Source organism: Tenrec ecaudatus, chromosome 4, assembly GCF_050624435.1.
Source record: "Tenrec ecaudatus isolate mTenEca1 chromosome 4, mTenEca1.hap1, whole genome shotgun sequence".
Lineage (NCBI taxonomy): Eukaryota > Metazoa > Chordata > Mammalia > Afrosoricida > Tenrecidae > Tenrec > Tenrec ecaudatus.
Window position 1 is genome coordinate 46,242,923 of NC_134533.1, and position 26,043 is coordinate 46,268,965.

Consider the following 26,043-nt stretch of genomic DNA (forward strand, 5'->3'; position numbering starts at 1 on the left):
TTTATTCATCCGTTGCTATTGTAGTTTGTGCATAAAAGTGAGTTACAATTGAATTGATTGGTTTCCCTTGAAGAAGGATAGCTATAATCCTCTCACAGACAATATTGTGCTTCGGATTAATTTTGCAATTTCCTTTTTAACAATAGATGCAAGGTCATTCCCTTTGATTATGTCATTCCCAGCTTAGTAAAACTATGATTTGCTGATTCAACATGGCCAATACCAATCCATTTCATCTTATTAATGTCTAAAATATCGATTTTTATATGTTCAATTTCATTTTTCATTATGCCCAATTTTCTTAGATTCATACTTCACACATTCTAATTTCTGACCATTAGATTTTTTCCATACATGGAGTCATATCTGACCAGTAAATGATGATCCAGAAACCTGCTCTCCCATTGGCTTTACCAGACTCAGACGCTCATCCTTAGTCACATTTTGATTGCGCTCCAATTGAATTATTTCCTCCAGCACTATTTCTCACCAGATTCTGCTTCCATTCATGAGGCTTTCAGTATCTGACAATGCTTCGAAACTATGCACGAGGCTTCCAGTGGCTACGTCCTCCAAGGTGGGAGGTAGGATTCTTCTTAATTGTTTATTCTTAGCCTGGGGGTCACATGAAACCTGTTCACTTTGGGAGCCCCTCCTGGCATTTCAAATATCAATGATAATGGCATTTCAAAGACATAGCAACACACAAGTCACCGCAGTTCAACAAACTGACAGACAAGTGTAGGACCTGGTTAGCTTTTATGTGTATTTGGGTGGGCCAGAATTATCTCATGATATTATGCAATAGTATGCTCAACTCCATGATGGGGTCTTCTGGGGATGAGATGAGCACTTACTCTTGAGACACTTGATGGCAGTTTCATTTGGGCTGTGGTCAACTTTTAGTTAGACTGACTGTGTGAGGGAATTAGCACATTTCTTCTGCTAAATCTAGATCCTATGTCTGGATTGTTGACATTGTGTTATAATATCATCTGCTGACTCCAGGAACCATCGGTGGCTGGATGATTCAGTTCTGCATCCACCAGCTTTCCTGCTTCCATATCATCAACCTCTGTAGCTTTAGGACTCAGGGGAAATCTTCAGCTTACATCTGCCTCCATGACATCCACTTTTACAATTGTGTGAGTGATTTTCAAAATATAAGTCTCTTTCTATAAACTCACGCATCTGAACACCACTCATTTTGCTTCTATAGAGAGAGCACAGCCTAACACACCTGTTTCCTCCTCTTGTCCAACTCTTATCCTACAGTGCAACCTATTATGTGTCAGACTTGGAGCTGAAAGAGTCACCTCTCCAGAATTCCAGCTGGGCCAATGTCCATCACGAGAGCCACTTTTGCAGCTCTAGGAAGAATTCAGGTTATGATGATTCAGGTGGACTTTACGGGACTCTTCTGAGACTTTATGGGACTCTTCTGAGAAGTCCTGCAGCTAGAGGGGTTCACTAGGAGGTGTGACAGGGAAAGATTCTTGCTAATGTTCCCATTTATTCAAACACCCTGGAGGGACAGTGTTAGATTGGATTCTGTAGAGAAGCAAAACCAGTAATATTTGTATGTGTTGTTAATAGAAGATTTAGAATATGAGATGGATTAAACAGTTGTAAAATTAGGTGAGTCCAGCCAGACTCAGGCCAGGTATTCCCTGACTCGTGGAAGCTGAGGAAATGGAAACCGGGTGATGAAATGAGATAGCAGACAGCACAGGCTGGTGAATGTAAACATCTGAAGTCGGCCAAATTAATCCACCATCAGTAGTCTCTTGAAGGCTCCTGAGATTGGCATATGACACAACAGGTGACCGAGGGACCAGACACAAGATCCAGCTCTGGCAGAAGGAAATGGCCAAAAGTTGTCATCACCCAATTGATAAGTTGGGCTCTGCCCCAACCCTTATCCAGGAGTATCTAGTTGAGAAGGGAAGGCCCTTACCATTCAGGAACCCATTACTATGCTGGAAGATTCACTGTGGAATAATTTGGGGCTAGGAGGCAGAAAATTAAGTCAGTCATTCCTTCTTCTTCTACATCCCAGGATGCTAAGTTCTTCTTCTGTGCAGCTCTTTTGTCACCAGGCTCGTGGCCTCAGCTGTGCTCATGTACCAGCCACAATGGCAGACACTGGGGTACAGAACATCATGCTGCGAAGAGCATGGCAGTTTCCAGAGGGTCGTGTTGTGTCCACTCTTCCTTTTCATAATGACCAGGTCAATGGAAGTTAACCATGTTGACCAGGGAAGAGTTGGTATGTGTGTGAATAATATTTTTACAGGAAAAAAAAAACACATTGTTCCTTCTTGGGCACCTTGCAAAGACAGCAGTGTCTCCAATTTCTCAATTCCTGACAAAAATTCACAAGATATGATTCAAGTTATTTTAAAAATTTATTTACATAAAGTCACAACATCCCAGAAAAATCTAGGGACAATATCAGCTATTGGCACTGAAAAGATCTTGAATGACTATGAGCCTAGGCTTTGGCCTTATATTATTTCTTTCATGTGAGCAGTTCTATTGATCCTGACAAGTAATTAAAAATATTTCATTGAATTTAGGGGATCTCTAGGTCTCATATATAAAATATTATTCATTTATTCATTAAATCTGGTTTTTACTTACCTACCTATCCAATTAATAACTATTTATTATCCTCCTGATATTTTTCAGAGACTACACACTACAAAAATCATTATTGTTCTATTACTAGTTAATATTAGCTTTGGGGGAAGCTCTAACTTTGCATCATCTGTAATATGGATGCAATGATGTATATGTTCTAGAGGCAAATTTTATGGTGGTCAGAGTAATATAAATATTTTTTAATAATAGGAAAGTGTCAGCACTAGAATTTCATATCATAGAGACATTTAAATTCCTGTAGCTGAGGCAATTATAATTCAGAATTTTTTGCCAAGTAAATAATTATTTAGGAAGGTTAAATTTCAGATCTTGAAATATTTATTCCCTACATAGAGATAGTAAACCAAGATTCTTCCATTTAATACAGCATGTATACCAAGTTGAGTGTGTAGATTTTGTCATAATATTTAAGTTCAGATATACCACTCTTAGGGATTAGATATCTGAAGAGCATTAATATGTCTCCTATAAAGATAATGGAGAGAAGTAAGAGTGATTTTATTAAAATGTAGCTTTTATGTGAGATAACATGTATTATAATCTACTTTTATGTGAGACAGCATTTCTCCCTGGCTTTCTGGTTATAATTATGAATCTCATTCATATTATCCATAAGGTTTGCTGAAATCAATCCACAACTCTAAGAAATGTTTTTCTAGTTCACTGTACCAGAAGGAATAAAAATGTCCTAAAGTTCCTTTAAAGAAGGAATTATCACAGACAGCCTCTTTGATCTTGTTGAATAATAATCATTAAGTCTATTGAATGGTTTCCATTTGCCAGAAAATATTCTCATTACTTTAAATTTTAGAATCACTTATATATCCCATTGTCCTTACAAATTAAGTTCTATTATTTTCATTTCCACTTTCAATGAACAAAAAGTATTTGAGAGATTTAGGCACCATCATTTCATGGCAAAGCTGTGATGTGAATAGGGCGGAGTGACTTGGAGACCATCTTTGGAGTCACATGACCATACAGCTCTAATCCTGAATGTGAGATTCTGGAACTGCAATCATTCCGTGTTTCTATGGTCGTGTCGCTCCACACAATTTTTCTTATTAGTTCATGCTCAATACATTTTTCAAAAGGCAGGCTCCAAGACTATAACACATATGATTAGTCTATTTTTCACAAGGTTTATTACAGAAAGGTCACACAGAGACATGCGCAGCCTAGTTGACTTTTGACTGACTGAAGGAATTATGTGGAAGCACATCAAGGAGATAATGTTAGATCTGAAACATCATTTAAAACAGGGTTGGACAATAGCATACCTATAAATAGTACATACAAATTCCTAGTTCCTCATATCCTGGTAAGAATTTTATATTAAATCTTTGTATTTTTGTCAAATGATGGTATTGAAGTTCAACTTCATTAGTTTAATTTACATTATCCACTTTACAAGTGTGGTTAAATAGCTTTTATTTTTATCAATAAAGTTTATTATTTACCCATAAAATAGGAAGATCTACTTATCATAGCTGTATTTTTTATTCATAGGTGATTTGAAGAAATATTATGATAAAAACTGGTTTAGATATGTGATATTTTCCTCTTGAATGGATCTGAACACTCTTTTTCATCACTTCATTATTATGCCTGTATTAGATTTTTGAAACATATTAGTATACACATATAAGCAACTTTGGGGTTAGTGTTCACATAGTTCATTATTTTCCTCCTACTGTTTTGCTTACAAACATTATTTTTCTTTATATTTAAAGTGGATATTTTGTGAGAACCAAACTTTTGTTATCTGATAATCTCAATCTTGTTCTTAGAATATTCAGACCATTCTTATTTTAATAAAATTACTGACATACTTTGAAAAAAAACAAAACACAAAAACCAAACCTGTTGTTATCAGGTGGATTTATGATTCTGCATGTGTGTCAGAGTAGAATTGTGTCCAGCAGGGTTTGAAATCCCTTTGGCTACTTGGAAGGAGATTGCCAGACTGAGCTGGTTGTGGATGGAGTCAGACCAGGAAGGTTTTCCATTGGTACAATCCAGGAACTTGGTAACCATAATTTAGTATGTCTTTTCAATTTAGTCTACTTTTAAATCAATAATTTGACTAGAAGGTAACATTATTTATCAGCTTGTATTCCGATAAAGTACTATTGCCTGCACACATGTGTAAATATATTATATCATATATATTTATTCTAGATGGTATCTTTCATGCCAGGATTTACCCCGTTCTGCTAAATTGTATGAGGCTAATCATACCCATTTAATCAAGAAATAATCTCCATTAGGAGGTAGATTAAAGTATTTATAAAATTTAAATTAATCCTGGATTTTCTAGTAATTTTGCATAAAAGATCTGAAGTGCTGTGGGAAATTCAGTTCTTATAATCAAAGCATTGCATATTAATTAGCTAGATGTTTTCTATGTATTAGAAAAATAACACGAGATGTTTATACATCTGTTCTGACTGATGAAAGCAATAACTTACTTAGAAATCACTCTACACTTGCATTCTGATTGAGCTGGGGGAAAATGAACATGTGCTCCTTAAACCAGGTTAAATTTACAATTAATTTAAAAAATGGTAGTGAGAGATATATTTTAAAATTTCAAAATGCCACAAGAGTATATCGGAATTATATTACTGATCTAGTTCTCTATAATAGGATCTGGGGTGGTACTTGAGGTTTGGTGTTGGGCTGCTCAATCCACAGTCAGGTGTTCAAACCCACCAGTCTCTGTGGAAGAAAGATGAGGTTGTCTTTTCCTTTAAAGATTAAAGACAGAGAAACCCGACCAAGGGGCCTCTATGAGCCAGAATATATCAGTGGCTTTGGTTCCTCCTCATTATCCTATCTTTTCCAGTCCACACCCTCTCCTTGCTTTTGTCTGAAAGGAAGAGCATTAAAAGGGGAGAGTATCCATTGGAGAGGAGCTGTGGTTTATCTTGAGCATGTACTATTGTGGCATGTTAGATTTTTTAAATGAAACAAAACACCTGAGGAAAAGATCAGATCCCCCAAAGTTATCATAAGTACATTAATGAAGGCAGGTAAGCAACTGCACGGCCATTTAAAGAAGGAATTTTAAGAAATAATATTTGAATAAAACTGTTGTCAAAAACCAAAACATAGTCATCATTCTTCTTGTGTCATCTTTATCTGACTTACTGCTATGGGTCTGTTCTCGCTCATAGGGACTCCACAGGGTGGGAAGAATGCCCATGTAGGTTTCTAAGACTATTCCTCTGAAGGGAAGGAGAGAGACTTCTCTTTCTCCCACTGAGTAGCTGGTGGTTCTGAACCACTGACCTTGCAGTTAACCGCACAACATGTGGGCCACCGCAACACGAGGGCTCCTCTTTAACCGACCGCATCACTTATAACTGGCAGCTACTGTTATCTTTATGTGACAGCATCATTTAAATGTGTGTTTTGTTTATGCTTCATCTTTCATAACTATATTTAAGATTTCCAAAATGAAAAATGTCATTGACTACTTTCACTGACTTCAGAACTCATGCCCGTGGACTTATAGATACCATCTTATTTGGTGATTTAGAGCGTGTTTCTTCATGGCGCTGTTTCACAAATACAGCAAAGATGAAAGAGGACGTCATGGACTCAGAGCCCAATTCTCCAATGGACTTGCTCTAGCTGCAAGAACCAGGGACAAGGCAGATTCCCAAAGGAAAATCAAGTACGCTGGAAGTGAACAGCCACCGCATAGGCTCAGGAATTCCCAAAGGAAAACCAAGTACGCTGGAAGTGAACAGCCACCGCATAGGCTCAGGAACTGGCATTGTATACAAGAAAGCACATGTCAACGAGCACATCCTTAATTATAGTACCAAGTTGTGACCGTTCATAGATATAAGCTTACCCTATCAAGAGCTGCTTTCTCCAATTCATTTTTCGCAACAGCCAATTTTTGCTCCAGCTCAGTAAGCTGTTGAGCCTGTAAAATTAAAGAGGAAAATCAGGAAAATTTATAATCGCCTTTTAATCTTCTTTCTTTACTTTTGATATTTTTCATTGATTATCCATAAATTATTTTTTTACCCCATGGAACCCAGTTAGAATTATATGGTCATTGGATTAAGCTGCATACAATAGTGGTTTCTGGATGCATTGACTAAATGCTTCACTGGACCATGCACTTATTCCTAGTTAAGTCACAAAAATACTTAAAATTATAATTTATAAGCTGTGTCTCTACTAGTCACTCTTCTTTTTATTGTACTTTAACCCATATGCCTCTTGATTATTTCATATCTCTGCACCTTTAAAACTGTGTAAGTAACTGTGGTATTATAAGAAAAGAGAAATGTCCTATGACTAAAAAATCTGTATTGAACACTTGTGTATTATTCAATCTTGGGCAAAAAATTGTTAGCTAAAAAGAAATGATAGTCATTTTATATACCATATTTTCAGGGTTCAAAAAAGGAGTGGTAATCTTATAAGTTTTATTATTAGCTTGCACTTGACATTCATACCATTTTAATTAATTCATTAATATTTCATTCATCCATTCCTATATTGATTAATATCCTTATCTTTTACTATTTCAGGCAATATCCTCAGTCTTGGGGAATTTAGAGGTTACTTAAAAATTGTTAGGTACTGCCTGGTCCATGCCTCTTCACAGTGGCATTAGGTAACAAAGGACAAAACATTGCCAGAACCCAAATGATTATACCCAAAATGATTGTTATGCTTGAGCCCATTGTTGCAGTCACTGTGTGAATACATCTTGTTGAGAATCTTCCTCCTCATTCACCGACCCTATACTTTACCAAATATGGTGTCCTTCTCCAGGGACGGGGATGCCTGATAATATGTCCTTACTATGCGAGACTAAGTGTCACCACCTTTTTTTAAGGAGTACTCCAGTTGAAGTTCCAAGACAGTCCCACTCTTTCTTCCAGCTGTCTACAGTGTAGTGTTCGCTCACAGAAATCCAAACACAGAAATCTCCCTGGGTCCCCAGTGCTCAATGTTCGAGCATTCACATGCTTGTGAAGAGATCAAAAATACCATGGCTTAGGTGCCTTCACCTTTACCTTTAAGTGACATCTTCTTAATATTTTAAATTAGTCTGTTGCCTTAGATTTGCCCAAGGCAATACATCATTTGGTTTCTTGATTAGTGTTTCCATGAATATGGATTATGAATCCTTCCTAGTAAAATGAAATTCCTGATAATTTCAATAGTTTCTCCATTTATCTGGTTGTTCCCTGAAGTTGCTTACAGATTTGTAGTTGGTTTTGATATATGCCAAGAACCTGGTGAATTATTGTATTTATTTGAATGTGCTTCATAACCACTGCCTTCTATGTTATCAAAATTCTTTACAAGTCATTTTGAACTCATAAACTATATATCAAACACTATTCTGTACATGGGTGGCATAATGGTAAATACAAAAAATATCCCTGTCCTCAATGAAATATTGATAATTTATTTTTAAGACTAGAAAAAAGAATAAGTAATATGGAGGTAACTAACATTAATTGTGAAATATCAAAATTTTCATACCACTTCTTATTACATCCATATACTTGGACATTTAACTTTACAGTTCCTCACTTCAAGAAGTATATTCCCCTCCCTATTGATTTTGGTTTCATCTATGGAAGTTAACTTGGTCTATTAGATTAAAAATGCATGATATTGACCTTTTCTCTTCTCGTCTCCCATCATCGGAGGAATATATGGCTTAGCTAAAGTACCAGAGCAGAGCTGCTATCTTTAAGCCCCAAATCGAGAACAGACCATTGTCAACTGACTGATGGATAGCAGAGCCTTCAGGTGAAAAGCTATGTATAAGCCTGTATAAGTCTATATAAGATTACTGACTGCCAGCCAAGCCATAGATGCTTGTGATTAACAAAACACATTTTTTTTGTTTCAGCCACGGATTGGAGGATCTTTACCTTCCAGTAAAAGACTAATTGATACTGATATGGACCATTAAGGTATATGATCTGATTAAGTAAATTTAAGCAATGGCATAAACCCTGAGAATAATCAAACCAGGTAAAAATGAGAGGAGAGGGTTTTCAGAGCTCAACGAGGAAATTAGTAGCATATTTTGAAGAAAAGTAGTTCAGTGTATCCAGAGCATACTGAATAAGTGGACAATGACAGAGAAATAAAATTTAAAAGAGAAAAATACCATGCATTATCTGGCATATTAAGTATATTATCTTAAATTAACAAAAAGCTTAAGGAAAATGGTAAACGCCCCAAATGATATTTGCATCTCATGCATCGAGTGGTCACATATCTCCAGTAAATATCCAATATTATGCAAGTATAAATTTCTTTTTTTTTCTCAAATGCTTGTTCAAGTCTATGTAATGGTTAGTCTCACTGAGGAGAGAACACCAGACTAGGTGAGACTTTTTTGCTGTAGCAAGTGCAAGTTGTGACAGGTGGTTTGGATCACCTGCCACCGAGTGGCAAGTATACATTTCATATGTTTGACTCTACATGTAATAAAAGGTACATTTCTGAAGTTGCAGATTACTTTTTCCCTGTCTCATTTCCTACTCTGGAGAGGAATCAGAACAAAGATGATTGGAGATAAAGTTAGAAGACACAACACTGGAGTCTGAAGACCGACTTTTAACTTTTACTACTTATAAATACTTTAGGCTACGTATTACATTTTTGCATTCCTTAGTTTTCTTTTCTGTGAAAAAATAGGGGTGGGAAAATACTGGTCTCAAAATATTGTTATGATCATTTAACAATAAATAGGAAAACCAGGGAAGAGTGAATGTATTTGAACTACATCATTGGTGAAAAATAAACTGTGCCATGGACCACTGAAAGGACAGACAGATCTTTTTTGAAAGAAGTAGAGCTGGATGGCTCCCTGGGAATGATGAAGCTGAGATTTGGGGCGCTTTATCAGGACGTGGGAGGCCTGGGAGTAGGACAACATGCTTGCTAAAGTGAAGGTGAAGAAAAGAGGTGAAGACTCTCACTGGGATGCTTGACACAGGAGCCACAAGGGGTTCGAACCTAAACATCGTGCGCATGGGGTAGGCCTGGACGATGTTCTCTTCTTTTGCACCGCGGGTCACAATGCTTCTGAACCAAGTCAATGGAATCGAACAGCAATATAAAATGCTAAGAACAGTGCTAGTTGGAGTGCAAGTGTTAGTATATAAACGTTCTGGACTAGTGCAAACCTTTGCAGTACCAGTGCAAATGTTAGTCTGTAAATGTTAGATAATTAATATAAACCAGGCTTAAATGAGGTGTTTCTGTTTTGTTCTTAACCTGGAATTTATGCGGTGTTAAAGAAATCCAGGAATCTTGCATTACAGGAAGAAGAGTAGATGACAAGAGGGCTGGTAAATACAAACAGACTTCAAACAGTTTGTGCAAAGATTCATTACCTTTAATTCCACCCCCCCCCTTTTTTCTGTGAATTTTTGGGAGATCCTTTGTCTTTAAAAGATATGCAGTAATCAACTTCCAGGATTTCAAGTATGTAAATCCGGGAACTCACTGAGGGCAGGATAAACTAATCAAGAAATCACGAGGGAATAGAGGTTAAAGAAAGGACTTGGGAAAATGATCGATGAAATTGAATATGCTCTTCCATATTGGGATAGTCTGGTCTCAACTTCAAGGGTCAGCATATGGGTTAACACCCATTGCAATCGATGCTATTCGTTCAGAATCGACTGGACAGCGGTGTGTTTTGGTGTTGACCTGAAATGGATTCCAACTTTTAATGGGACAGCGTACAATTGTCTGTAGGATTCCTAAAGATGTTTGCAGAAACCGATTGCCATATCTTTCTGCCCAGAAGTGACTACTGGATTCAAACTGACAACCTCTGATTAGCAGCCAAGTGTGACTTGCACCACCACAATCTTTAAAATCCCAAATCAGTGCTGGCTATTGAATCTGATGCACAGTGACCCACAAGACAGAGTAGAACTACTTAATAAAGTTTCCAAGACTGAAAATCTTTATGGAAGCTGGCTGTGACATCGTTTTCCCGGTAGTTTAAACTGCTGATCTTGTGTGTGTGTGTGTGTGTGTGTGTGTGTGTGTGTGTGTCTACACGTGCACGTGCGTGCAGCTGGGTGCTTAACTACTGTGCCAGTGGGGATCCCTGAGTCATAGTATAACGCCAAACTCGTTGCTATCAAATTAACCTCATTTCACGGCAGCTCTACGTTAAAGAGTCGGCAGGAGTAGAAAGCCTCATCTTTTTCCTGCAGAGCTACTGTTGGTTTTGAACTACTAACCTTGCGGGTAGCAGCCCAAAATGTAACTCACTACACCAACAGGACTCCTTAATAGGGGACATACAATTATATACCCAAATACTTTGAGGGTGTTAAACCATTATAAGATCTGTAGAAGACAGGAAGCTTTAATAAGCAGTGCATCTTATTTTAGGTCAATAGAGTTAAGCTGAGAAAGTGCAAAGTCTTATGAAATAAAGTAAAGGATTATTTGACAGGATTTGGGTATGATTCTAGAATAGCCTTCTTTCACTTGCAATCACTGAATATATATTCATGAAGTCCCAAATTTCTCTTAGCCTGTGAAGCATCACCTAAGAACAAAAGATTGAAAATATACATTCACTGTGCATCTGGTCCTTATAGCACAGAGTCAAAAAACTAAGCAGGCAAAACTGAAATCACGATGTAAGATGCGAGTTCTAGACTGATAGTATGTATAAAGTGCAACTGGGAGACTAGGATTTCTCAATATGATGAGATAGCGAAGTCCCCCCCTCCAATAAAATAATGGCAAAGTTTATATTATTTAATTTCTCATATAGGGACTTATTTTTCATTTGAATTTCACAACATATTTGAAAGGTAGAAACCATAGTCTAATGATTGTTTATCTTATGGAATGTGTATGGTGCTTTAGAGATACACATTGTTAGGAGCCATGATGTGACACAACCTATTTGACGCCATATCTAAAGCTCTTAAGCCTGCTCTGTACTTTCTTTCAAAAGAATATATCAGAAATGAAGCAAGATTATGAAGATCACAGCCTTATTTACTTTTCTTTATTTCTGAGAAGCCTAAAGTAAGAGCTGGCATGGTGGAAGTAGGAAAAAAATAAAATCACACAATGCCAGAGAGAACCTTGATCTAAAATTTCAATGAATTATTATACAAACTGTGTCTAATAGCTGAAAATGTGAGATACTAAATTATCATTGGGTTTCTGCTTACATATTTCTAAAAACCTCATCACAAAACATTTTTCCAACCTTTTTCACTCTCTCCATCTAACTAAGATTAGCCGACTGTCCTTTCTTTCATTTTTTTCTGATGAAATAACCTGACATGTAGAGAGTATAAAAATATGTATACTCTATCTTTTCTGAAAAAAGCCTGAGTCAATTTTCCTATTCCAACTAGCAGAATACATGTAATAAACATAAACAAAACATATTAGAGTAACATATATGATGATAACGGTTGTGGGTGGGATGAGAAGTCAGTCAGGGTAGGTGACTGCAGAAAATGGGCACCAAGAATGGTGTCATAAAGTTCTGTCTAGTTCTCCTGGACGAGCTGTACATTTTGTTCCAAGTCTGCTGGCAGCCACGTATAAACAGAAATGCTCTTGGCTCCTAAATTCTCATTAACGAGGATTAGTAAACATACCAGAGACACAGAAGGTATAAAGCTTTTCCAAGCATTAAGTTCTAAAATAGAATGCTCAAAACAAAGCTGTTTATTCAGCTCATTAAAAAAAAACAAAAATCCAAACACCCTTTTATTTCGGGGGCCAAGAAAGAAGGGAATCCAAATTCCAGGGTTATCACAAACCCAAGATAGCATGTGGAGTGCTTCAAGTTTGTACTTTGTTTGGTTGGCTTTGTTTTTTCCCCACCAAGACACAGCAGGTTAAACCAGTCACAAGCTTGACTTGTCACTGAGGAAATGTACAATAGTTACACTCTTTGTTACCTGTTTCAGCAAAGGCAGAGACATACGCAGAAGGAACGGACAAACACTTGGCGCTCCGAGACACAAGAACAGCATTCTCCTCATTGACTTTCAGTCATGAGAGGTGACTTGCACACAACAAATACCTCGACATTTAAAACATTAAATCTGTGATGAGATGGGCTATACTGGGATCTGTGAAGACCAGCACAGACGTTTGAATATGGCCTTAATTCTCAGCTATTTCTCCTTCAGAGAGAAAAGAAGCAAAGCAAAGGAATCTTCAGAACAATGATAATCTGAAAAAGACTACTTTTGGCCCTTCTACTGCTTGAAAAGACTCCATGGAAATCATCACATCTAAGGCCAGAGCAGGGACGTGTGCATGGCAAACCTTCTCAAGACAGACTAAGGACAGGACCTCCCCTCCAGTGTTCAGTTCCTCTAGTGTTAAAATAAGAACCAGATGGTTTGATATACCCATCATTAGATGATACTGACTGTATACTGGATGCATTGAAGAGCAAGTCCTCCGTGAGAGCAGTAAATACACAGGTTGTCTCTGATGGACTTGGTAATCATAGGGATTCTGCAAAAAGCCTTTCGATGACATTAATTAAACAGGGTGAGGAAGCCATTAGAGGTCGTTTTAAACAGAAGCTTTCCACTTGGATTATTATGGGAAATAGGATATTGTACAGGTTTTGTAAGCCATAGCAACACACATGTGTGTTCTCATACGCGATGCCGACGGTCTGCAGTGGGTATGTGAGGAGACACCAGCCTGTGGGAAACATAAGGAACTCTGCATTCTAATTCAGACTTGATGGATTTGAACTGCAGTGCCAGGGAAGAACATCGAAATGACCACGAACGGACAAAAGAACAGACAAATCTCATTTGGAGGAAGTACGGCCAGAGTGCTCCCTAGTGGCAAAGATGGTGAGACTTTACCTAATGTATTTTGGACATGTCAGGAGAGATTCTGGAAAAGGACATCATGCTTGATATAAAGCAGAGCGGTAGTGAAAAGAGGACACCTGTTGACAAGGTGGATTAACGTAGTGGCTGCAAAAGTGTCCATAGTGCTGGGCGATGTGTCACCTCTGTTTTACAGAGGGTCATTATGGGTGGGAACCGACTTCAAGGCACCTAAGCCAAACAGCAACATCTTATATTATAAATAATTTAAAATCGTCTTTATTCTAAAATATAGCATAGTTTAACATAAAAAGAGAATAAGATGCCTCCTTGCATATATTTTTAATTTCATGAGTTTTCCCACTTGGGGCTATGCTTAAAATTTATAGCATTTTTCCTTCAAATATTAACTTCTGTAAGAGACTAAACTTCTGACAAAATTATTATATGTCAAATCCACTGCCAACAAGCTGACTTCAACTCATCCCATTGACCTTATAGGACAGAGTAGAACTGGTCATGGGGTTTACAAGGCTGTAATTTTACAGAAGTCGACTGCCACCTCATTCTCCCCTGGAGTGGCTGGTGTGTTAGAACTGCCAAACTTTTAAATTACATGTGTATTTATTTAGCTTATGTTTTATGAGTACATTTAATCTTTACAGTGATGATTTCAATTGGTAAAGATATCTACTTGCATCTTTTGCAAAGGAGAAAGACTGAGATATGGAATGATTAGATATCTTGCCCAAGACCGTGCAGCGGGGAAATAGCAAACCCAGATCTGGAATGCAAATCTAGAGCTTCTGAATCCATAGCTCGCCCACAATGAATGGAGTAACTTTAATTTCCTAAGATTACTCAATTAATATGGATAATGGACTCATCAATAGAGATATTTCCAAGCTCTATGTAGGCTACACTTGGTAGTTGATTGAAGGATAATGATGGGATTTGATTGTATACATGTTTCAATTAATGCACTAGAATACATGAAGCTCATGCTCTCTTCTCAACACACTAATGTAGAAACTATTGAGAATATTTCAGAGCTGCCACCTACCATCCATCACCACCATGGTGCTCACATTTAATTCCAATTTTACTACACATTTGTAAAGGCAGATTCCACAATCTCCCCTAGGGCGTCCAGTCATTATTACCAAATCCTCCCCAAAGAGTACAACTTGGTAATATCACGGTTAACAGTGGCCATCTGGTTCATCGTTGTAACACTGACTCAATTTTATACTGATGACTTGGAAGTAACACTGAAAAACTTGGCCTTGAATTACTAGCATATGCACAAGGCCAAATTTAGATCCCAAATTACACAGGAATTGTTTAGCACAACATCTGCTTTTAAGTGCTATTAAAAGCAAATTTAAACAAATCAAAATTATACTGTTAAATAAACCTTTTCTTTTGAAATAAGAGCCAATAACACTTCATCAAATCTTCATCGTATGCACAGATTTATACATATTACATTTATGACCGCTGAAGGAAGATCTTGACATTTAGTCTATCTTCCTTTGCCTTAAAAACACTCAGCTTTTGGGAGAATCTGCAACTCCCTCTTTCTAAACATTTTAGGTAAGATTAACTCGACCCTTGACTTCCGGGATGGACTTACCTTTTCTTGAAGCAATTACTTTTTTTCTACTTTCTAGTCACAAGGACAGTAATTTAGTTTAGATATCTAATTAACATTAGATCATATGAATGAAGATATTTATTGGTGGTGTCTATAATAGGAACTATCAATTTTCTCTACTTGCATAAATATAAAGACTATACTTTTCTTATTTTTCTGAGTAGTGCAGAATGATGATATTGAGGTCTAAATGCTAAACATTATTAAAGCTAGACCTTATGGTTGTAAACATTGCTTCTAGATTAAAGGAGAACAATATGAGACTACAATGTTCCAATATAGGGAAACTTCCTATAGAACAGGCAAAAAATTATATACGATGACTTTGAAAACTTCTGGATCAAAACATATCCAAATCACTGGCTCATTTTTGATAACTTTGTTTTATTAAATCCCATTGTGTTAAGATATTATTTTATGCTACCTAGACACAAAAAGTTCAGCGTTTCTGCTTGAGACAGGACCAAATAAAAATCTAGGCCTCTCCCATAAAAATATTTTTTAAAAGAATCCAATTGACCTCTGCCCTAACAAAGCATAAACTCAGTCCTCTACAAGAGTTTGAAGTTAGTATTTTAGCATCAAGAGAAGACAAATTCTAACAATTTTGAGAAGTTAACAAAATCTAGAGTTTCTATAATGCATCAATCCCATTGAACAGCACAAAATAAAGCTAAAGCTATTCAAAGAATTGTGCTATGTAACTCATACTAAAACAAATAAGTACGCAATTTAAATTAATCCCTAGATGGTCTATATGTTAACGTTAGCAGGAATTTACTAAAAACATGCTCAAGAATGTTAAATCCATGTGCTTTTACTGATTGAAGCCAAAACCCAATCCTACACCCATTGCCTTCGGATGGGCACCAAATCATAGGATTTCTGAAAATATTTAGTGGAACAGATAGCCTCGTCTTTCGCCAGAGGAGTGGCTGGTGGATTAGAACTATTGAACTTGCTTTTTAAAGGCGAATACCTGTCCCGCAGCACCATCAGGATTTTTTAATAACCAGAGAGATAATTTTATTTTTAAATGGTATTATAAAATAGAAGCAAATACAATTCTACAAAGAAAACATTAGTTGGTTGAGCTAATAACAAAGATATCCGTGTCATTAATTATGAAGTGAGATAAAAATAAATGATGTATTCCTAGGGATAGTGAGAAAAAATGTTTGAAGAAACATAAACACAGTCTAAGTTATTTTAGGATAATATTAAACAATAACATATGTGCATTGTCTTGTGAGTAGAGTGAAAAAGAATCAACATTTAATACATAAACACTCCTTATTTGGAGATAAATACAATAAACACTCAAGAAATTATAAAAGTTCAGTTGGAATATAAGCAAAGAACCTTACATGTGGATAGGTCATAGTTAACTTTTGTCAACCTAATATGAATTTTTTGAATCATATGTAATTTAAAAAGAGAAGCAACGTGTATATATAAATATCAGTGATATAAAACTGATTTAGTGTAAAAACTGAAACCTGATGGCAATAGTTTTATAGTTTTAAAGTACAGAATTAAAAAAAATCATCCTCAAATTCTTTATCAAATGAAAACATCATTTAAAAACAGAGCAATTTTTTTTAATCAGCCAAAAGCTAAAAATGCTATCAGGAGACTTACTGTGTCTAGAAAAGAAAATACTCAATATTAATTTTTCATGTTTACCAAATTAATCTATTGCAAAAAATGCAAACAAAATAAAATTATAGCAGAATTTTAAAATAAAATTTATCAGCTGATCCTTAAAATATATATCACAATGCAATATACTCAGAATAGGTAAAATAATATATAAACAAACAGTAGTTTGTAGGTCTTTTGTAACTTGGTTTAAAAGCTAACTTTAAAATGACAATAATAAAGATGGTGTGTATTGTGGTTAGAACAGACTTTTACAACAATATAAAATAGATACAAATCTATATAAAATAAAGGTTATTTCACCTTATTCTTGTCCTCACAAAGTCAGTAAAATAGTTTGAAATGAAGTCTATATCTCAGTGCCAAATTTAAAAATATATACTCTAAGAAAAGACACAAAAATGTTTGTGATCTTAAGGTCAAATTTTTTTAGATAAAGAAGCAAAAATCATAATAATAAAATGCAAATTAAGTTTACTACATTTAATCAAACTTACAAAATTTACTATTTTATATACACATGTACATAACTGTAGAACCAAGACACAGACTGATTAGCAAACACATATCAGACATTAGACTTGTATCAAAAATATGTTTGTATCTTAACTTATAATTCAATAATAAGAGATATACTCAATTTTAAATAGCTCTAAGGATTGAATAGCAATAAGTTCATGAAAATAGGGTCAACACCATTAATTACCAGATGGAATTACTTAACACAATGCCGCTGCCCTCACTAAGACACTGTGAATTGTGTATCTTGGATCATAAATACACTGTCATTCCAAGAAGGATAGACGATTAGTGATTTACATAAGATGCAGGACTTTTGAGACTCACTGTGATCACAAGGGTTTTGTCTGCAAAATCAGAATTTTTGACTAGATGGTCTTTAAGGACCCTTCAGAATAAGTGAGTTCTTGGCTTTTTAAATGTCTTCAATAGTAAAACTCATTTCTAGTTGAATCAACAAAACATAGACAACCTTTATTCTAGATATTTTTAACATTTACATTAATTCTAATTCATATCTCACAATGGTAGATTCAAGAGAAAAAACATAGATTATACACAATTATATTAATAATATCAATCATTGGAAAATATATCTTCAAAGACTTAGTAACCTATAACACTTCCTGAAAATGTCTTCTGAACTTTATAGTCTCACATCATTTTTTCATCCAAATGTTAGTTTTAGAAACTTTATATATATTCAGCTTTTGTATGAGTTATTGAAGCATGAAATGCTATTGTAATGGTCAGCAAGTTGTGTTGATATCTTTTGTTTGACGGCAGAGATATTTCAGACACTCTTTGAATGTAAATCAACAAACTTGGCAAGCATCATATACTCCATATTCATAAATTTGCATGCAAGTATTGAGAGACAGTTTATATAATGAAGCTTTCAGGAAAAAAAACACTCTTTTAAAATCTATTTTCATGTCCAGGGTTTTCTGCAGAGCACATTTAGCATGTCCTTCATTTCGCGGAGAAATTGACACTAAGTATACAATGATTATGTATATAGAATTGATATGAAGAGAAAATGGAGAACCATGTAGGCAGGGAGGGAGAGTTACAGTTTTCATCTATTGTTTCATCTTTGGGAATTGTCTTAGGTAAATCATCTTAAATGCCAAGGCCTCTTCATACAGATGTTGTCTGTTAAACTTGTATTACTCAAGGGAATCATGCCAGAATCTTCCTGATGCTTTCTTGATACACTTTCCCTAGGGCCTAACAAATAGTGTCTGTACTCTACAGATGAGAGATTACAAAACATCTTGAACACATATGAACTTTTAAATCGCCATGTGTATCACTAAACATAAGTAAAGTGGCATGCTTGTACACTGTGCATGGAATAAAAGAGGCTTTTATGATCTATATAAACCTAAGTGAAATATGTGGATTTGAATCATCATCTAGAATAAATTATCCTTAATATGGAATTCATTAATTTCATGAAAGGAATATCATTTTCTAAGTTATTATGAATCTATTTAGTTTTTGTAGGTCTCAAGTTTTCTAGCAAATAAAAATTGCAAGGGTGAATAGTCTGCAGTAGCCTGAGTGAATTCGGATTCCTAGGGGCCCTGTGGGACCAGGCTAGCTTAGCCTTCTGAGGATGCACAACTTCCTGGCAGTAGGATGCCTCATGATTCTCTTACAGAGTAGCTGATGAGTTCACACTGTTGGCCTCATAGTTGGCCACCTGAAGTATAACCCACTATGCCACCATGAATCCTTGTGAACAGTCATAGATTCGCTATATATTGAAAAGAGCTATTCATTTCTGCTTGTGAATTTCTTAGGCAGGTATTATCAGGTTACTATATACTTGTTTCTTACATAACCCTTGTCCTGTATCTAACAGAGCTTGCCAATTAATGAGAAAAAATGAACAATTCCCTTTCATTGTGAGCTGAGTAAGTGATGTAGAAAACATTCATGTTTTTTTTCATAGCTAGATTCATGAACTTCTATTTTTATTCAAACATATGCTCTTACCTACTATTGGCTTTCAATCTTGCTTTCTCACTTTCATTCAGTAAATACTATTTTTGAATTACCAGCATAGGAAATGTACATATGTTTTTCTAATACATAATTTCTCAGAATTCTGCCACTAACCCTAAGAGTTAAATAGTATCACTTAGATTTGATTGGTGAAGAAAGAGAATCAGAGAGAATTAACAAATCACAAACAAATACAACTGTCCTTGTAATACTGGGTTTGGGCACCTGATCTAACTCTAAATTTTCCCATAGAACTCCTTTCACTTACAAATTATATTAAAGACAAAATGTGTGCATAAGCAAATGTGGTGAAGAAAGCTGATGGTGTCCGACTATTAAAAGATATATCATCTAAGGACTTAGAGTCTTGAAGCTAAACAAGCGACCATCTAGCAGGGGCAGCAACAAAGTTCACATGGAAGAAGCACAGGAGCCTCTGTGATCATGAGGGGTTGATAGGAATGGGTATCAGAAATTCAAAAGCAAGCAATCAAATTGAAGTGAAAGATAATAGACAAAGTAGAGACCCAAAACTCACCTGAAAGAAAATTGGACAGTCGCACAAAAAAGGGCAAAACAGAATGATGATATACCCAGGGTGCAGTATGGCACTGATGAGACATATAAATATCCTCTAGTTCTTAAATATTTCTTCCTACTATTATAGTCTTAGTTTTACCTCATTAAACTTGAGATCTGTGCATGTTCAATTGTATAATTAAGTAAAAAATTGCATGAAATCCAAGATAGATGAACTCTTCAGAAAAGAAAAAAAAGATATATTGAGAAAGAAAAAAATAAAAAAGATTGGCCCTCACAGTACTTACAATTAGACAACTTTAATTCATAGCACAGTTTTAACTTTCTACAGCCCTCTGCCCTTGTAATGTTACCATTTCCCATGTGATTACTTACAAAAACCAAACCTCCTGGAGAGGATTTTGAGGGTATTTACATTCGAAATCCTTTTCATATTCAACAAATGGGCAAAAGCTTGTTACCAAAACATCCTTGTACAGCTGAAAAGCCTGAGAGGTAATGGAGGCTTCACTGCTTGACCTTTGTACATCATGTGAAATTTTTTATTCCCTTCTGGTTTGGAAATATGCCATTAATCTTTTGGCGATATGTTTGTCAACGTTTCATCTATTGTATCTGGGTTTTTTTTCTTGCGACAGAGCTACCTAGTCCCACGCTTCCTCTTCTGTCTCGTGTTATCTTAAATATGGCCACTGGTGAAAAAATTCAGTTCCTGCCTTAAAAAATATATAGATTTTTCCAAGTATGCTTCTGACTCCTGAAGATCAGACACTATGTGGCTAAAATTATAACCTTCATGCTCATTATTAACAATTCTCCATTGTATTGCTGGCATATCCTTTTTGACAAATATAGTTGCATAAAACAACAAAAAATTGCCCTACTGGAGGTGAGAAATCCAACATCTGTTTCACAAGGCTAAACTCAAGGTGTTGGCGTGCTGGTACTTTCTGGAAACTCTGGGGTAGAGTCTATTTCCAGAAATTCAATTCACGATTGCATATTGCAGACCTAGATTTGCATACCACCTTCTCTGACCCATCCACCTGCCTCCAAGTATAAAGACCGATAAGGCTCCTAAAGATACTGCACCTACCCATATAATACAGAAAAACCAAACTCCATCTCACTAACCATAAGCAACTCAGCAAATTATCTTTAGTAGGGGAAGGTCCCACGCACATTAACACTTCAGACATGGATGTTTTAAGGGCCCTCTCTTGACCACACACTTCATCCTTGTCTTAGTCTCAAATTCCGTACACTGCTCAAGTCCCTTCAGTAATGAATATCATTCTCTCGCTTTTCTATCTGTATTATCTCTAGGAAAGCTAATTCCTCATTCTCAGTCTTGATCAGATCGCTACAAGAAACCCTAAGGCCCCTACCTTTACGCTCCATCTGCCTCCCTGGTCGCCTCCAAGAGTGGCAACTTTCTGCATGTGCCATGCTTTCCCCAGGAACCTATCTCTCCATGTGTTTCCTCTCAATTGGAAATGCAATGCTTCCTAACTGACTTTATTCCTTCACATCCATTTTTAATACTTCCACAGTTTACTTATGATCATTAAAGGTATTTTCTTTGCCTGAAAAGTCCACTCCAAGCAAGGTCAAGTATTTTCTTTCATCACTGGTCATAAAATTCATTCAAAAGATGTCCACTTTCTTTATCCAAATGCTCTTGGCTGCTTTAGGGAGGTCTTGGGGTATTTCATGCTTCAAAAAATCCATCTTTATTGATGGAATAATGAGGGCTTCTTGTGTGGAAATTGGGGGGGGGGTGTTATTTCTATTTTGGCTGTCAAAAGAGATGTTTTATATAAATGAATTTTATAATGTTTATGTGTCACTGTTTTAGGTATGCTATTATACACACCAGAGCATTAACATATACCTATTCTTTCTACCTAGAATCACAGGAAATGTCCTGTTACCCTACAACTCTTTCTAACTAAGCCTTTAAATCCCCATAGAACTACTAATTTTAACAAAGATGAATTTCTAAATCCCAAACATGAGTTTAGCACCTTTGCTATATGCCCCAGTGTCATACTATCTATTTTTCTTCTTAGTATTTTTCTTAGTTGTGGTACTCAAAATATTTATTGACTAGTATGTTATTGATTTCATTCAATAAATCCAATTCTCCATTGAATGTTGGAGTAGGATGCTTGGTATGCCCTGATTGACAGGTGTCAAGTAACCAAGCTGTCCTTAGGCAACATCATTCAAATTTGAAGGCTCATAAGAATATTTAATACATTATGGACTTCTAGAAGAACAAAATCTGCCTTGGAGGAAATATAGCCAGAACTGATCCTTAGAGGCAAGGATGGCATTATTTTATCTCCTGTAGTTTGGACATGCTATTAGGAGAGACCAGTCTTTAGAAAGGGATGTCATGCTTGGTAAAATGCAGAGTAAGCAAACATGGAGAAGGTACTAAATCTGGTGATTGACAAGGTGGCTCCAACAACAGACTCAACCATCATGACAGTGAGCGAGTGGAACGGGACTGTTGGGGTTGATTCTGTTGTTCATGGGATCAGAGGAGATGGAATTGACTGTGTAGCATGTAGCAGCAATGACAAGTGACCGCTGGGAAATGGGCAGCTGCTAGGTTGATGTCCACACTTTCGTACATTTAGATATTATAGAAAAATTGAGTCCAAATCAACTTGGAAATATATGATTCACACTAAAAGCAGAAGGAAAATCATTATGGGATTACCCATTCATGTAACTAATCCCAATAGATAACACAAACCAGGGGTGTCAGATGATGAACGATACAAGCAGTGGGCATGTTTGGAATTGGAGAGCCAACGCAGGACTGCGATCAATCACGTTTACCTTTTACAGCTGCGTTCAAAAGACGCGATGGGAAACGCCCCAGGGCTCACTGGCCTCAGGCAGGTGGATGAGAGGCTGGTTCACAGAGTGAGCTTGATGAGAAGCTGCATTGCAGCCGCTCCTCTCCTGCTCAATTGCCCAGGAATCAAACAGCTTTCCCCCAGCTTTGCTTTGTCTATGCAATTGATATGGAAATGGCCTAGAGTACCAGGATGTTATGGCAGAGCTAGAGTTGCTATTCACTTATTGGCGATGTACAGCTAAGTGCTTCTCATATGTGAGCACCTGTATGACTGTAGTAATATATACCTCTTACAGTCTATCTTTAATTACCACAATCATCATCTGCCCATTTATTTCTCTAATTGTCTACTGTCTGAATCCTTTGGTAGACAATGAGTTGAATCACTATATTGAGTTTATTTTGATACACATTGAATTGCAGTAGTCAAATAGTAACTAGTATATTGTCATTTCTTAACAAATAATGAGAGAAAATAAGGAAAAATTGATACTGTTGCTGCATACTGACATGGTAGGAAGAAACTACATTTCTTTATCTTCTTCCAGGCACTTAAATTTTTTATTTCCTGATTTTTGTCTAAGTTTAAAAAATGTGATTGTTTATGTAAAATGTGTCTCTTTTGAACCCTTTAAAGATTTTGATTTGTTAAAAGACCAAGGAATATTCCTTTGGACGATTTTATCATGTACATTTCCCTTCTTGTAGCCCTACCAGGTGAGACATGACAGAAACAGACAATGGTTGCAATCCTTCTAAAAGGTACAGAATTGGTGGTATTAGTATTACTGATAACAGTGCAGATGGGCAGTAGGTAAAATCTAGTGCAAACTATGTAGATGTCAGGATTATTAATTCACTCAAATATTTCTTCATACTCTGATCAAATGTCATGGTTCTCTATACTTTAGAAAATCCACAGGAAAATGGATTTGAAGACCCAGGTATCTCAGCTCTCCCCAAACCCAAGAAGAAGAGATCGAAGGAGGAGCTGGTCAGCAGTGATCCAGAAGGGACGCCTCTCCCCAAGAGGAAGAAACTGAAACCTCTCCCCAGAAAGGAGCCTGCATGTGACCCTCAGGAGGCAGCAAATGGCGGGAGCATCCCAAAGAAAAAGAAGAAGCTCCCCGCGAAGGGGGAGCCCGCCAGGTGTGGACCCGAGGAGGCGGCTGCTAGCAGCAAGAGCAACAGCACTAAGAAAAAGAAAAAAAATTAAAAACCAGCCCAGGAAGATTAACATGGACATTCCCTCTCAATAAACGACTCTAAAACAACAACAACAACAAAAAAGAAAATCCTGTCGCCATTTGAAGGCTGGATGTAGTCGATTGTTTCATTTTGTCCTTATTAAAGATCTCATGCAGCTGCAGTGGATGCTGACCCAAATATTTTTTCACAGGTTTGGTTTCACCGGGTGAATTTTCGTGCTCAAAATCAGCAGTAATTGGAAATCTACACATCAGTTTGTCAAATTCCCTACTACTCACTAAGAGTCTACTAGTTCTTTTACCCTTTGAACTTATTTAAATAATTTAACAGGATTTTACGTACTTTGCATGGTCTCTTTTCCAAAAGGTGTTTCTCTTTTCTCTTGGATGAAAACATGGAAAGTTTGAACTCTTTGAGACACATTGTTTGGCAATAACCAAACTCTGAAGCTTCAACATTATGGATTCCCCAGAGAGGAGGCAAGAGTTCTTCAACCTACGGCAACAGCGTACTGCTCTTGTAATTGGGACATGAGCTACCAATTCTTATTCAACTTCTAATGTTGAACAAAAGTTAAGCTGTGTTAATATACTGAGACCAAGTTCTAAGTCATTAATAGTATTATAATCATTTACTATATAAGGAAGCAGAATTTTTGGATGTACAAGAAAAAACCCTCAAAATTCACTGCCATAGAATCTATGAAGGTTAACAGTGACTACAAAGGACAGGATAGAACTAGCCCTGTGAATTTCAGACACTCAAATTTTTTATGGGAACGGAAAGTCCTGCCTCTCCTTCAAAACATCTTGGGGTTTCAAACTGCTGACCTTGCAGTTAAGCAGCAAAGCCAGTTATGATTCCAAAGTCCCTCCATACAGTTCTGAAATTCTTTATTTGATCCAGTTATTGCCTCAAATGTTAACTGACCCAATAGGTGTATTCTGGCTGTGATTTATTTTTTAGAATTCAATCTGTCTACTATGCTGAAAGTCCCAGTCACCTACTCATCTCTGTTTTCTTCCTATAGCACTTCACTTTTATTATACTGCATAGATTGGCATTTTTGTTCATTGGCTCTACTCATTCCACTGACAGCTGAATATAAGCCCTTATGGATTTGTTTTTAATTTATCAATGGATCAGATAAATACTTTAAAAATATATAGTAATAACAGCTTCAAATAAAGAAAACTTTTGATTAATTGTACTGTCTTTACATTAGAATATGACTTAGGTGGAGTACGAATAGATTTGAAATACTTTCAAATGTGGTAAAGATAATTGAAATACTGTTGGTGCTCACTATGTGGTAGACATAATAATGGCTATGAATATGATTTGTGTTACAATTATACACAAATGGCTCACAAACTTTTTGATAACCTCAGTACCTGATTTCATCATTTTAATACTGAATCTAAGACTCTCCTCTCTTAGTTGCCAGTACATTTGCTGCATTGTTAGCAAAATGATGACTTGTACCCACAAGAATGGAGTGTGATTTCATAAATGCTTCTTACCATGTGCCACATAATGTGTAAATTATACAGACTATAACGCTGTGTACACTCTAGAGCCTGCACTACAAAAACATGCATTGAGCTGGAGGATATGATAGATAAATTAACATAAGTACTTCCATTTTAAATAAGATATGTGATAGAGATGTATAAAATTTTGATGGGGTCTTAAGCTATACATTTCTCTTATAGCATTGAGAGTGGCAAGAAGAATGGAAGTTTTCTTTTTATACTGAAACAAAAGGGCTTCCTGATTATAATATTGGATAAGAGAAACTGATGGAAAATCTCTGATACTTAAGACTACAAAGAATTATTTTGAAAATCTCTAATACTTAATAACACAAATAATTATTTCCATTCTTTGGAAATATTCCATTTGAGCAAAATTGGCTATAGCCATCAGTAAGATGAAGATTAGTGAGTCTGAAATATCAAGTCTACAAAGGACAGTTATTTAAAATTCCTTGACTTCTGAGACCAATGTTTCCATGCAGTGCTTATACTAGGTTGTTAAAAAAT

The 26,043-nt window shown here is 36.2% G+C and overlaps 1 protein-coding gene and 1 non-coding gene across 2 annotated transcripts in view; both read right to left on the bottom strand.

Moving 5' to 3' along the window:
* LUZP2 (leucine zipper protein 2) overlaps positions 1–26,043 on the bottom strand; it is a 297,788-nt gene that overhangs the window by 108,204 nt on the left and 163,541 nt on the right. Inside the window, exon 5 of the mRNA XM_075548401.1 lies at positions 6,530–6,604. Coding sequence (XP_075404516.1) covers positions 6,530–6,604 — 75 coding nt within the window. The remainder of the gene's footprint in view (positions 1–6,529; positions 6,605–26,043) is intronic.
* On the bottom strand, positions 8,994–9,119 carry LOC142447637 (small nucleolar RNA SNORA28). The gene has a single exon (XR_012784303.1). It is a non-coding gene; the product is annotated as a small nucleolar RNA SNORA28 (small nucleolar RNA).